General features: G+C 48.6%; 1 protein-coding gene across 7 annotated transcripts in view; it reads right to left on the bottom strand.

Annotated features, from left to right (window-relative positions):
- The window catches only part of SLMAP (sarcolemma associated protein), a 1,535,859-nt gene that overhangs the window by 1,112,813 nt on the left and 407,723 nt on the right, over positions 1 to 15,323 (bottom strand). For all 7 annotated transcript variants that reach the window (XM_069643684.1, XM_069643683.1, XM_069643687.1 and 4 more), the window contains exon 8: positions 3,081 to 3,221. In XM_069643684.1, the coding sequence (XP_069499785.1) occupies positions 3,081 to 3,221 (141 nt within the window). The remainder of the gene's footprint in view (positions 1 to 3,080; positions 3,222 to 15,323) is intronic.

The following is a 15,323-nucleotide window of genomic DNA, read 5'->3' as shown; positions in this document are numbered from 1 at the left end:
AAGATGTTAGGGAGAATGTTAGTCCAGGCCTCAGGATGTTCCTTAAACATAACAGTATGGAGACCATTCAGGCCAGGAGATCTGGAGGAGCTCGATTTTCGAATGTAGACCATAATGTCCTCTTGATCAAAATCAAGATGTAAAATATCTCAGTTGTAATAGTTGTTGATTTGCTATGAGGAGAGTTGATGGTGCAAAGGGAGCGCATATAAGTAATGTTCCTTCCAGTGGAGCTCTGAAACTGCATTAATTAGCAAGGTAATCTGCGTGATGTGGATAGCTCAATTAATCACATTACATATCTGGGCCGAGTTCTTTGTTGCAATAACCGCTAACATTTGCTCTGAAACTTTTTTTAATAATGCTTTTCAAGCCCTTAGCCAATTTTTATATTGAGTCTTCAATTACCTAAGGGCAGTAGATCTAGCTGTTGGGTTAACTGCCAGGTTAGTCTTCTCTACGAAAGGCTGTCTTTTTTGCGTGCAGTTCTGGATCATTTATGTGTTTGTATTTATGGATTTTCCTTGTTGTCATAGATGGGTGATCACTGAAAATCTGTAACGCGGTAACAATGCCCTTAAGTGGGAGTCAAGCTAGAGGACGAAATGTAGCAATTGTATATAATGCAGTCAATTTAGATCTAATCAGTTTTGACCTCCAGAGACTGCAAGATGGCCATCATAATTACTCTTCAGAGTATTGATGTCCTAAGTGGCCCATGACCAAGTTAGAGTAAGCATCTCATGGAATGTAGCATAGTTTTGACTAAGAGTACAAGCAAGTTAAATTTCAAAGCAACTCCCTTTTAGTTTCTAATAATGTTGCCAGTCCAGATGACAAAAATATCATCTATAAAGGGTTTACAGATTAAGACAAAATAAAATGGTTGTCGAGAGCAAAACCTAGCATTTCAACAATCATTTCACCAAACCAGAAGCCGATTTTACTTTGAGACAAAATTGTACTGCTGCTAAAGCAAAGTCATGTCGGATGATATATAGGGCCTCCATATTAAATGTTAGCAAATAATATTCTTTGTGCCAAATAAAAGTGTTTAAAGAATGTCCATAGTATATGAGACCTTTTAAGTGACATTTTCAGGACCTCCAGTGCAAGAGCAAGATACATCAACCAGCATACAAGAAGTAAGAGGGAAAAGGCAATGCAAATAAACCAGAACAACATAACCAGCATGTCAAAAAACCACCATCAGTGATTACTGTACAAGATCAGTTGGACATAATTCTGAATCCGTCACATTATGAACTTAATGATAGCGAGAAATCCTACTATCTGTTCGAACCAATCATATTACAGCCACATTTACTGAAACATATCAGTTTACGAAACTTAAGAAATGTTTTAATGACAAAGAGCCCTATAGGAGCACTAAGAAAGATATTTGTAACCCCAGCACTATGGCACTTGCCAGATAATAGGCTGCTGTTCGAGAAATAGGTAACTTTACATTACTTGGTCGTTAGACATAGAATATGATTTACCTTGCCCCAGTGATCTGTAAAGTCCAAATGCTTCCCCGCCCCAAGTTCTGAGAATAATCACATTGACACCTTTTCTCAATTAGTCACCACAGATCTGTTAACACTAAAAGAAAAACACTAATGCTTTTCTGACAACTTCACTGCAGAGGCAAAACTAGCACTGAATATTAAAGGTAACAGTTATCAAACCAGTAGACAAAGGGGGCAATGTAGTAATCATGAACACCAGAAGTTATATTGCTGCTGCTAACACACATTTAAACCCTGGTAATTAAGGTTGGAATCTCATCCTACGCAACTGTTTAAGAAATTGTTAAAACTGATCGATAAATGGTTCAACTATGGAATTCTTAAGAGGATGAGAAAGACTTCCTACTTGTGTCCGACTGGGCATATTGTTGTGGATTGTAGGCCTTAACTCTTATTGTTAAAACATATGCTTGCACATTGAAAAAACTCAAGACAATCCAGAAAAGGAAGCAAACTATGGGTAGTGAATAAAGATAAACCGGTCTGATCCATTCATGTGTTTCCATTTAATACCAACAACTCTTTATCATGATATATAAAACACAGATCTTAAATAATGTTAACCTCTAGTTTGAGTTTTATATTGGTAAAACTGAAGAATACATCAGTAACATCAATTAACAGGTGTGTGCGTCATGAGAATCTAAGAAGTATCCTGTGCCTTATACATAATATGAGTGCATGCGATGTACTGAAGCAGCCACAATTCATCCCCACAACATTTAAACAAAGTATAGCCCAGAGAGAGTGCATGAAGCCAATGATTAGTAGAATCTATGGCTAAGGATAAACTCAGCAGGCCAGGGAACTCCACAACTAGTAAACAGGCCACCGCTCATCTCCTGCAACAGCAGTCTGCAACCTTTGGCTCAACAGATGTTTGAGACCACTCCCATTATCCATAACCAGCATAAATAGCCAGATCTCATGGGAATTGTAATCCGAAACATCTGGAAAGCCAAAGGTTGCAGACCCCTGTCCTATAAGAGGTCATGCAACAGAAGGGAATTAGGTCACTAAACCCAGCACAGGTGTCCAGTACCCATTATCTTAAATTAAATGATGGATAAAGTGGGAATATTTAAAGATTTCATTGCTTAGAAGTTCACCTGCAAACACCATTAAAACAAATCAGTCTTACCTTGATAATGAGCTGCACTCCATGTGCAAGCATGCAGTCAAACCAGCATTAAAAACATGTAGCTTGCCTGGGTCCAAGTGGTTATTTCAGATCAACTTTGCTTTTATTTACAGATTAATGGCATACCGACGATTTGCAGTAGATATTAATTCAGAGCTTTACAATGTTGGCTATAGCAAAGCATTTAAATATATTCCTAATTGACATGTAAAACTCCTTAACAGGCCATTTGTAAACTATTGTCAGTTTTAAAATAACTTTCTGGTGTGATACACAAATCATTGTGGCTTCATTAGTTATCAACTACATTATTATAAGCCCTTCCTTTTTTGCCATGCATAAAACAGCTTTTCATTCATCTTTTCAAATCGGACATTCAAATAACAAAGGCAATAAAAATGGAATACCTCTACTTCAGATAGTTTTCTAACCACTTCGATTTTCTCCTGAAGGACCCGTCTCAAGGACTCTTTGGCTGTAGTTTCATAATTGTGTTTGTCTTCCTGTAATGCCACCAATTCTTTTCGAATACCATCTTCTGTCTGAGTCTAGCACAGAAAGAATAGTGCATTTAGTTCACAAATCACAATGGGTTTTCGTTTTATTAGGAGTACAGTACTGATTTTGGGTGCTTCTTTTAATTTAGAAAACAAAAATCAGATTGAGAAGGAGCATGCACTTTAAATATCTACATCATTTACCCAAAGAACTGTTTACAGGTCTATAAAAACAGACTTTCCAGGATTCCATATTAGCATATTGACTTTTTTCCATTAAAAAAAATACCTTCACCCCAAACATTCTCATGCAGAACATTAAACATAACATGTATTGCCTCAAATTAACTGAAAACTACCGAAGACTAGATGAGTGGCTCTTTCAAGTCACAGGTTTTTCACTTTATTGATTTTTCCGCAACACTACAAACAAAAAGCTAGGTACATCTGAGCATTATGCCACAATCTACACATGGTGACACTAGTGCAACATAATAAAACAGTGGAGAGCAGCGGGCAGGATTAAATCAGACTTCCAAAGTCCCTCAGCCCCGTCACACCCATTTTTCCCATATTTCAAAAATATTTTTGAGGCAACACCTCGCCCTGTACACTCTCCTCTCTAGGGACAAATATCGGTCCACTTCTGCAGTCCACCAACCCAGTCTCAATTATTCCGCTCCAGGTTTAACAGATTTGCAGCAACTTGGTTTCACCATGATGGGATTGTTTTGCAGAGAAATCTGGACAATTGGCTACCAATAAGTGTCTACCGTAACAAAGATCAGCAACAATGGAGTGGGAAAAGTATGAAATATTAAGGGCATTAGAAAGTACCCTAGATGTAAAATGTGACGATTTAATATATGTCGTCACTTCTCCCCGAGGGGGAGCCCTTTCCCATGTGTCCAGCGATGTGTGGCTTCTACCCGATATAATGTGGGAGGGACTCCACTGGGGGGGGGGGGGGGGGAACGACCATCTAGGGTACAGGCCTTATGAGAACATCATACCTCCCACCTACTCCTGAGTCTTCTTCCTCTGCTAACCTCTTTGTAGACAGTAGACCCATATATCGTTTTATTTATTGAGTATTTGTAATGTGCCTATACAGCAGAATTGTTTTTCAAGGCCCATCAAGAAATTAAGTTACTCACCGTAGTGACTAACAATCTTAATCCTTAGTCCCCTTTCCTCCATACTGCATGGGCATCTGAAGAAGGAACCTTTTTATTGGCAGCAATCCTCAGTACCCATTCAAGCATCGACAGTACATTTAACATTGCCTAATGACACCAGTATTATTAGGGGGGGAGGTTGGTGGGGCGTATGGAGGAAAGGGGACTAAGAGTATGTTAATCACTATGGGGAGTAAGTTATGATTACTCTTACGTCCTGTCCCCTTTCCTCAATACTGCATGCGCGATTACAACTGAAGGTAGCCCCAGGGTGGAGAGGAGACCCTCCTTAAACAAAGAGGTGCCTGAGAATCACCTATCCGAACGCTGCATCAGATCTAAAATAGTAATGCCTGCAGAAAGCCGAGGGCGTGGCCCAAGTGGCCGCCCTGCTTATGACTTGCCAAGGGAACATGGCGTTGGAATGCGATGGCCATTGCCTTGGCCCTGACTGCGTGGGCATGCATGTTGGCCGGGTGTGACTTGTGCTGGCCCTCGTACGCTTCGTTGATGGCCGAGACCATCCAGCAGGATATGGATGCCTTGGAGGCCCGACAGCCTGATCTTGAGCCTCCGAACATGACAAACAGGGCGTCCGATTTGCGGAAACCCTTGGTATCGCTGTCCAAGTAAAATTTCAGGGCACGCCTGACATCCAGGCAGTGCAGTACCCTCTGTGCTTCATCCTTGGGATCGGGAAACAACGTAGTAAGTCCGCAATTTCCCACCATAATCTTTGGTTGGCGGCAGCCAGCATGGCATCTGTGTTGGCCTCACGAAGATGTAAGGACGCGTTGGAATAGTTTGTCATACGCCTCCAAGATCATCTCCTCCTTGCCTAGCAGAGGAGAAGGCTGAGGCATGGAGTATAGTGATGCTGCAGCGATTACTGAGTAGTGTGTCTGAGGATGGCCCGAGAGCAAGAGTGTTTCCCCATCCATATGCCTGTACTTGGCCTCCAGGCGTTGATTGACTGGCTGGGCTGAGTGAGGTTTGAGCCAGCCCTTATTGGCCAGGTAGACTATATCGGTATGCAGAGGAATCCCTGATTTGCCAGGGGGGAGTCATGTGAGGGAGGCCTTCTGCCAGAACCGCCTCTGCCGGCTGCTCGACCTCAGGTTGGGGTAGGCCCAGATACTCTGGCAGACCAGCAAGACATTTGTGGAAGGCCCAGGCGTGTCCGGATCCTCCTCCTCATCTGTGATCTGCGGGATCCTGTAGAGGAGGTGTAGTAGGTGCCATAGGATGGGGTACAGGGACCGCAGCTGGAGGCCAAGGAGGCGGTGGAGGCTAGTACAGAACCACCTGAGGAGTCGGGCTAGGCAGCCGGCGGCTGCGCTGGGGGCTGGCATGGGGGGGTATGTGGTGCCCCTAGCATTGCGGGAAGGACTTCCCTGATGGCTTCATTGAGGATAACCCCCATCTGAGGTGACTTCATGAGGCAGAGGAACCTCTCGAAGATGACCTCTTCACTGGCCGAGGAGGTGGCAAGGGGTGCTGATGGGGTAGCGGGGAGCTGCAGGAGCCGTTGCGTGCCCTGCCTATATGGACGCAAAGGAAGGTTTCCCTGTGCAAAAGAGGGGTAGGCTGTAGGTCACATACCTGGTTGAGGCCAGTCCCACCTTGACTCGTTCTTTGCCGAATTCCTGGAATGGCATCGACAGGAGCCTCTGTCTGGCCCAGCAGCCATTTTGTCCACGTGCCAGCAACGTATAACTTAGCCCGCTGGGCCCGGCCTCGTCCAAGACTCTTGTGTGTGGATCACGAGGCCTACCCTGCTCCTCGGGCCTAGGCCCGGTAGGGGAGGTACCCTCGACCCAGGGGTCGATAGAGCTGCATTCAGGCACCCCCTCAGACATTTTGCCGGTATTAGGGCGTAACCCCTCGACCATGGTGCCGGTACAAGGGCGGCGTCCCTCGAGTGAAGACCCAGTAAAAGAACCTTCTGTTCCCTCAACACTGCCAAGGGGAGGCCTGGAGGCCGGTAGCTGCAGCAGCCTCGGTGCACTTTCTGGTACAACGACCTGAAAGGTCCCTCCTGCGAAGGAGAGTCTCCGGGATGGAGTCTCCCTTGCAGGGTGTGTTGAGAATAATCGGCCGTACCTTGCGCTTGGTTCAATGTTTCACAAAGTTCTTGAGGTCCTCTGGAGGCAACTTCTGAAAGTGCTCCCTCGACCTGGCTAGTCTGTTCTTCAGCACTTTCGAGGACAGCGAACCACACACTGAACAAGCTTGCCAACCATGGTCTGGGCCAACACAAGCAGAGGGTGTGGGAGTCTGAAGTTGGGAAGAGCCTTTTGCAGGCTGGACACCTGCAGAACCCTGTAGAAGTCAACACGCGCCGGAGAGAGTTGTGACACCTGTGAACAGAGTATTAAATGACAAAAAGACAAAAAGAAAGAAGACAAGAAGAAGTATCCGCGCGCGTAATTACATGGCCGAAGCCAAACCCAGTAGCGCTGGTGAATTCGGCCCGTTCCTGTCGACGCCCAAAAGGGGACTGAGGTGTGGCGCCGGAGTGCAGAGACAGGGCAGCGCATACTCCCTAGGCCGCACCACCGCGCGCCTCTAAATTTAAAGGAGAAAGGTTTTTTCTGGTGAAAAAGGTTCAGTCTCCCGTCCCTTGGAAGGGACGCCCAAACAGTATGGAGGAAAGGGGATGGGACGCAAGTATGATTAGAGCCATCAGAATACTTCAGAGCATGTGTGGAAATTGCCCTGCTATAGCGTGAGTGTCTTGGTTCTGTTTTGTGTTTCAGCGCCAATGCCGAAGTGGCCAGAGTTTTGCGGGCGTCAATTTTAGTTTGTCGGCAACAAGATTTTGGAAGTCGACTGTTCAGATGGATTTTTAGAATCTGGCCTGGTGGACAGATTTTAAGAGGCCATCCTAGTTCTGATTCACAGGGGGCTCTGAGAGGTTATCCAAATCCCAATCAAGGTAGGCGGATGATAAGTCGAGGCACGCCCAAGTGGGGTCGGGGCCCTTCAATGATTCCACACAGGCTAGCAAACAATAATTCCATTTATACAGGGTTATAGAAGAACAAGTTACTTTCTTACCTGGTAACGTTCTTTCGATGGGATGGTCTGACGACGTATTCCATATCTATGACAGGTAATGTCCACAGCTGTGCTGCTTTGGAAAATCTTTGGCGTCCGTGTCCTGCGTCGATGCGCCGTCCCCGAGGACCTCCTCCGACGGCCGACGTCACCCATAGCCTCAGTTATAGTTTTTTCCCCCAGAACGTGTGCCACCAGTTTTCTGCCAGTCAGACACACAAGGCCTTGCGGAACGCAAGCTGCAATCGCAAAAGAAATTCTGCAGCGGGGAAGGCAGGGAGGGAGCAATATGGAATACGTCGTCAGACCATCCCATCGAAAGAACGTTGCCAGGTAAGAAAGTAACTTGTTCTTCGAGGGGATTGGGTCCTCCGACGTATTCCATATCTATGACAGACTCCCAAAGCAGTACCAAGCAAGGAGGTGGGAAAGAATTTTAGAATACAAATTTAGCATGCCCAATCAAATTGCGGAATAGAGAACTGCCTTGCCAAAGGCCAGATCTTGCCCTCTGATGGAATCGAGGGAGTAGTGACGTACGAAAATATGTACTGAAGCCCAGGTGGCTGCATCACAGATGTGACGAATAGGAACTCCCCTCTGCAGGCCAGTAGACGCAGCCACTCCCCTGGTAGAAAGGACCCGCAAGCCAGCCGGAGGATCCTTACCCCGCCAAGCGCTAACACTTGGAGATAGCTAAAATAATCCAACGAGACAAAGTCGGTTTCGTCACAGCTTGTCCCAAACGCTTTCCAGTGTAACCAATGAAATGTTGATCGTCCACTCTGACCCGGGACATGCGTGAAATATAAAAGCTCAACGCTCTCCTAGGATCAAGCCTATGGAGCCTCTCCTCTTCCTTACCAGGATGCGGAGGAGGATAGAATGCCGGAAGAACAACCTTCTGGCTCAAATGAAAGTCGGAAACCACCTTCGGAAGAAAAGGACGAACTCTAAGGACAACCCTGTCCTTATGAAACACAGTGAAGGGCGGCTTAACTGAAAGTGCCTATAACTCACTCAGCGAGCGGAAGTAACCGCAACCAAAAACACATTTTTCAGAGTTAACAGCCTCAAAGGGCAAGAATGTAAAGGCTTAAACGGAGCACCCATAAGAAACTAAAGAACAAGATTCAAATCCCAACCTGGCACCAGAAAAGGTGACGGAGGGAACACATTAGTGAGCCCTTTCAAAAACTGCGAAATTAAAGGAATTTTAAAATAGGAACACTCTTCAGACGAGCGCTCAAATATGGACAGCGCCGCCAGGTAACCTTTAATGGTCCCCACTTGCAAGCCCCTGTGGGCCAAAGAAAGCAAACAAGACATAACCATGGGAATGTCACATTCAAAAGGATCCACATTCTGAACTCTGCACCAGTCGCAGAACTTTCTCCAACGGCAACGGTACAGAGACTTTGCTGCCGGCCGCCTGGCCGAGAGCAACACCTCCATCACGTCTTCAGGGAGGTCCCAATCCTTATATCTCAACCTTTCAGAAGCCAAGCGTGAAGATTGAGGGAATTCCCCTCTGGATGGAGAACCTGACCCCCCCTCCCGTGAAAGAAGATCGTCTCGGTAGGGAAGACGATGTGGAGGGCAGATGGTCGAGAAGGTCCGGGTACCACGTCCTCCGGGCCCACGCCGGAGCAATGAGGATCATCCGTGAACAGAACATCCGTAACCTCCGCAGCACTTGCGGGATGACGGGGACTGGAGGAAACGCATACAGCAGTGGGAATGACCACTCCACCACGAACGCGTTTCCTAAGGCTCCTTTTGGAGGAAATTCCCGCGAGCAAAACCTTTCGCACTTCTGGTTGACACGGGAGGCGAAGAGATCCACTTGAGAGGTCCCCCAAAGGGTGAAGATCTCCAGGAGAATCTCCTGAGCCAGCTCCCACTCGTGAGAGATCGAGCTCTGCCTGCTCAGAGCGTCTGCCGTCTCGTTGTCGTCTCCGGCCAGATGAACAGCCGAGATCGAAACTTCCTGCTGGATGGGCCAGAATTCGAGCTGCATCGCCTCCTTGCACAGCAGAAGTTTTGTTGAGGTAGTGCATGGCCGTGTTGTCCGTTAGAATCAGGACACTCTTTCCTCACACAGTCGGCAGTAAAGCCTTCAGGGCTAGCCTGACAGCCCTCAGCTCCAACAGATTGATATGGAGTCCGCAGACGAGCCTCTGGCACCAGAAGAATGCAGGATGCCATGAGGCCGAGCAGTCTCAAGAACTCGGACGCTGGGAGATCCTGGGCAAAATGAAACTTGTGCACCATCTGCTGAATGTGAAGAGCCCTCACCTGAGGAGGAAAACACTGCCCCAGGGACGTGTCGAGCACTGTTCCGATGTACTGGAGCCGCTGCGTTGGTGTCAAATGGGACTTCTTTAAATTAAGGGAGAAGCCCAACTTGTGAAGGGAGTGGCAGGTGACGGACAGATGATCCAGGACTTGCTCAGGAGAGCTCCCCGTGATCAACCAATCGTCCAGGTAGGGGTAGACGTGAATCCCCCCTTGCCTGAGATGCGCTGCCAACCACCACCATGAGCTTGGTGAAAACCCTTGGGGCGGAGGTCAATCCGAACGGCAGGACCCGAAACTGAAAGTGCGAGTCGCCAACCGTGAACCAATGGTACTTCTTGTGCTTGGGATGGATCGGCACATGGAAGTAAGCATCCTTGAGGTCGAGAGACACCAACCAGTCCTGAAGTTGAAGGGCCTGGAGGACTTGAGAGAGAGTAACCATCTTGAACTGTCCTTCCTGAGGAGTTTGTCCAAACCGCGCAAGTCCATGATGGGTCTCAATCCCCAGTCTTTCTTCGATATCAAAAAATAAGGGGAATACCATCCCTTGTTCCTCTCTGCTACAGGCACCAGTTCTATGGCGCCTTTCTCCAGCAGGGCTTGAATTTCCTGCGCAAGGAGCAGATCCGGACTCTTCAAAGAGAGGCTCCCTGGTGGATTGTCGTGAGGCCTCTGCCGAAAAGGAAGACAGTAGCCGTGGGTTAATAGGTTCTGGAGATCATAACCCACACATCCCAAGTAATGGCTTGCCACTCTACAAGATGCTGCGCCAGCCTTCCCCCCCCAACCAGCGAACCATGGGACCTGGCCTCATGACTGAGTGGTAGCGGATACGGCGTTGCCCGAGGGCAAAGAGGCAACTGCCCGAGCGGCCTTTGCACCTCGAGTACTCTTATGATGGCCTCTGACTGCTAGCTCCCCTCGCTTCACTCAAGGACGAGTAATAGCGAAAGGAACCTCCCCCTCCATTGCTGTCCCCTAGGACGAAAAGGCAGAGGTTGGCGAACTGCAGCGTTCAACGACTTCGCTGCAGCTTTGGAGGTCTGCAACCTCTCAAGGCTCTCGTCAGCCTTGCTGCCAAAAAGGTGTTCACCGTCAAAGGGCATGTTGAGGAGCCGGGACTACACATCAGGAGCGAACCCAGAGTTCCGCAACCACGCAAACCTGCGCATTACGGTGCTCGCCGCCATGGAATGGCTGACACAATCCGCCAAGTCCAAACCCGACTGAATGGCCTCACACATGGCATCCTGAACCATAGCAAGGAAACCCTTCCGTTCGTCCCCTTCGGGAATATGTTCAGCCGCTAATGCAACACAGTTCCACAGAGACAAGGCACATATGGAGTTGGCCGCCTGAAGCGCCATACCCCCCCGAAGAAAACACTTTCTTCGCCCAGCCGTCAAAACGTTTGTCGTCCCTATCCGGAGGGATGGTAGGATACGACGCCTGCTTTGCCGGGGCCGTAGCCGCCTGCACCATCAAACTCTCCGGAGTGGGGTGCCTAGACAAGCAGCAGGGGTCGCTACTGGCTGGACGGTATTTTCGCGACAAAGACTTGCCCACTGCCGGGAGACTCTCCGGAGCAGTCCAAGCCGCCGCCACCCTTCTCTGCAGAGCCATATGAAAAGGCAAAACCTGGTCAGTGGGGGGACCGAGATCAAGGATGTCCGTGAGATCATCCTGAACGAACTCCCCTCGGGGAGCTGACCAACCCAAGTACTCAGTGACCCGAGACATAAGGCGCCGATATGAAGAATCGGCATGAGAGTGTCCTCTCCGGAGAGGTGTCCAGTCCACTGGCATCATGCAGCGACTGCTGCAGGTCATCAAACTGGCTATGGCCCGAGATAAGTTCATCGGGAACCGTAACCGGAACCAAGCCGCCATCAGAGCATTCATCACCCTCTGAAATGTACTCCAGGCGGGGTGAGGAAGACCTCTGGGGACCAAAGCAGTGCCTAACCATAGCCAGAGCCTTTCTAGGGGCAAACCCCGTGCCACGGGGCCCCTCCGACACCACCACCACCACCTTGAAAGGCGTCGAGGGCGCCGAACGAGTCGACGTCGAGCGAATCGGCGTCAACATCAGCCGCAGCACCGCCAGCATCAGCGGCGTCGATACAGGCCTTGAAGCCGGAGCTCCGAGCGGGTCTCTCGACGACCTATGCGCCGACGACCCCCTCGGAGGCAGAGCCTCGAGAGAAATTGTCGACGACCTTGGCGCCACAGGCGTCAACGTCTTCTTCGAAGACGGCACAGGATCACGCGGTCTCAAGCGCGTCGAAGACCAGGACCTGGAACGGGTATGGCAAGAACGGCTACCCTTGTCCGAGCGGGACCTCTCCTGCGAGCCGTGCCGACCACCCGAGCCCGAAAGTGTACGAGGGGTGTCTCTCAACCAGTGCCGACCGACCCCACTCGGAGGCACGGACGGACCGGTGCTCTGCGATTCAAGAATCGCTAGCATCTGCTTCCCGAAGAAGCCCATTCCTCCGGTGTCGCTTGCATGGAGGGATAAGCGACCCGCCGACGGGCGGAGTCCTCGGAAGAGGAAGGCGACCTATGCCGGCACTTCCGGGAATGCCTCAAAGAGGCAGAGGAGTGGCGAGACCGACTCCTGGAAGGAGACCCACTGGCCTTCCGACAATGACGCCGAGAGTCGCCCCTCAAGTCATCCGTCGAAAGCCCTGCAGACCTCGACTTCCGGGGCTTAGACACCCGGCCTACCGACAGCTTCTTCTTGCGTTCCCGCAAGGCCTTTGCCGTGAGCGACTGGCAGTCGACACAGTCACCCGTATCGTGGGCCTCCCCGAGGCACCAGAGGCAGGCGTTGTGCGAGTCCGTGACCGACTTCTTGGACCCACACTCCCCACATTTCTTGAAGCCTGGACGCGGGGTTGAAGACGAAGAAGACATCGCCACAAACAGGTCTTCACAACAAACCGAACAGGTTCAACGAACCAAGAATTGTAAACCACAAACTCCGAGTCGAGGCGTACCGAGATTCACGAAGCGAACATGTTCGCGGAAAAACCGAAACTGAGGCTATGGGCGTTGTGCGTCCTACTTATCACATCGGGCGGCGTCGGCCGTCGGAGGTCGTCCTCGGGGACGGCGCCTCAACGTCATCGACCCAGACGCCAAAGATTTTCCGAAGCAGCACAGCTGTGGACATTACCAGTCATAGATATGGAATACGGAGGACCCAATCCCCTCCAATGGGCATATATCAAACCCCTTTAAATTGGGTAAAGGAACCAGACAAGGCTGCCCCCTATCGGTCTTACTCTTCGTGTTAGCAATTGAACCTCTAGCTGTGCTATTAAGAACCACACAAAAATGGAGTGGCTTCAACTGGTCGGATAGCTGGGAAGACAAGGTGTCCCTATATGCGGATGACCTGCTGATATAATTAAAAGACCCACAAAAATCCTGCCCCATCGTGACGAGTTTATTAAATAGATACAGGACTTTTAGGGGTCTCCGTGTCATCTGAACTAAGTCCATATTGTTCCCACTAGGGCAAGCAGACAACATAGTACCAGACAACTGCCCCTATTGCGTGGAAAATTAAATTTAGCTACCTAGGCATACAGATCACAAATAACTTAACAGACTATGTACCTAGAAACTTACATCCACTGACGGTGAGGTTCAAAGAAGATGTCCGACATTGGATGTCCCTACCACTGACGCTACTAGGACGAGCAGCACTCTTCAAGATGATGGCCCGCCCACGCTTTCTCTACATACTACAGAATGCCCCGCTACCTATAGCGCCTAGTGAATTCCAAACACTAAGGAAACTGCTATGGAACAGGGGTCACCCACGTCTAGCACTCACTACCCTTCAAAGATCCATATGGGAGGGTGGGATTGGTCTTCCCAGTCTACAATATTACTATTGGGCCAGCCAAATGGCAATAGTGAACGACAAACTTCATGGAGATATCACACTACCGCATAATACTCAAACGCACAAGAAAGACCCATAATGAAATACCTCTACCGCAAGAAGGACCAGTTAGCCGCCCCGTCCATCCTAACACAACTCAAATATGGACGGACACACAAACACTTAGGTTGGGATAAAAAACTAACCCCGGTGGAACCACTATGGGGCAACAAACACCTCCCGCAAGTGAACAAATTGCCCAAATGGCCATCTTGGTCACATTTGGCATATCAAAAATAAGAGATGTTGTGAAAGAGAACACGATAATGCTGTTCGCAGATCTTGGTTCTAGCTTTAAACTTCCCCCGAATGAGCAATATCACTACATGCAACTTAAACACGTGTTACAAGCCCATCTGCCTGACATGATTGATATGCCCGACTATACCCCACTGGAACGTAACCTATTCCCAGAAATGATCAAACACAAAGTCACGTCAACTATGTACAGCGCCATAACCTCTTTTGCCACCAATTAACAGGTAGGTCTGAAAACTAAATGGGAGAGGGATGTGAGTGACATACCTCCGGAGGAATGAGTAACCACACTGATGTTTCCCAGAGAATCGGCCATTTCATCCAGGCTCATCCAATTGAAAATACTGCAACAAATATATTATCCAAGGGTAGCATTATTAAGATGGGGGGAAAAATCACCAACCCATCTTGCTTACAATATAAAAGTGAGGAGGGCACCTTCTTCCACATCCTGTTGGAGTGTACTCTTATTCAGCAATACTGGTAGCAATTATGCGATGAACTGTCAAGTTCAATGGGAAAAGTGATTCACAGAAACCCGAAACAACTGTTGCTGGGGATAGAAGACGACGGAACTGCCACAATCCGAAAAACTGTTTATATCCACCACCACTGCATTGATCAAAAGGAACATAGCACAGCTTTGGGGTTCTGAGATGACGCCGAACTATGCGCAATGGGCCACAGACGTGGACATTTGTATTGCAATGGAAAAATGTTTACACTGCTAGAGGATGCCCCGAGAAAGCCCAGAGAATATGGCAGAAATGGGAAGACACTCACTGAGGGGATATTTGTACTGGCGAACCATATTGTCACCTAGGGATGTGATGTGGGACTCAAGTTTACATGACACTGTAGTAAAACGGTAACCATGTGTGTTAAGACTATATTACGCTGTATCCATAGTGTGATTCCTACGATGGCGGGTATGAAGGAATTGTTGCCCCGCAGAGCAAGGGCGTGTTTGTATATGATATTGTAAAAACACAATGTTTCATGAAAAGAAAATAGATGAGGAAGACTTGTCCAAAGCCAAGGAAGCAACGCAATTGAAGTGGGTCCCCAAGAACATCAGAATCCTTTGGGTCTCCGTCACGCGTACTTTGGGGGAGTCATAGGAGGCAAACTTTGCACCCCTTGACTCCAGACTCCACTCATGATGACACCCTTTCAAAGGCATCCAATCTCAAACCCAGGAGATAAACAATATCTAACCTGTACAAATTCCTCACAGATGAGCCCCCACCCAACACACCTCCCTACCAGCTCACATGGGAACACGCACTGGGGCACCCCTCAAGGAAGAAAAGTGGCTTCTCTCTGCTCCGATATCCCACGGTTGGCTCGATATCTTAAAATCCGAGAATTCTGGTTCAAAATTATGTTTCAATGGCA

This window comes from Ambystoma mexicanum, chromosome 2p (assembly GCF_040938575.1).
Source record: "Ambystoma mexicanum isolate Mex_15411 chromosome 2p, UKY_AmexF1_1, whole genome shotgun sequence".
NCBI lineage: Eukaryota > Metazoa > Chordata > Amphibia > Caudata > Ambystomatidae > Ambystoma > Ambystoma mexicanum.
Note: the sequence above shows the minus strand (reverse complement) of the source record. Positions and strands in the feature narration are given on the sequence as shown.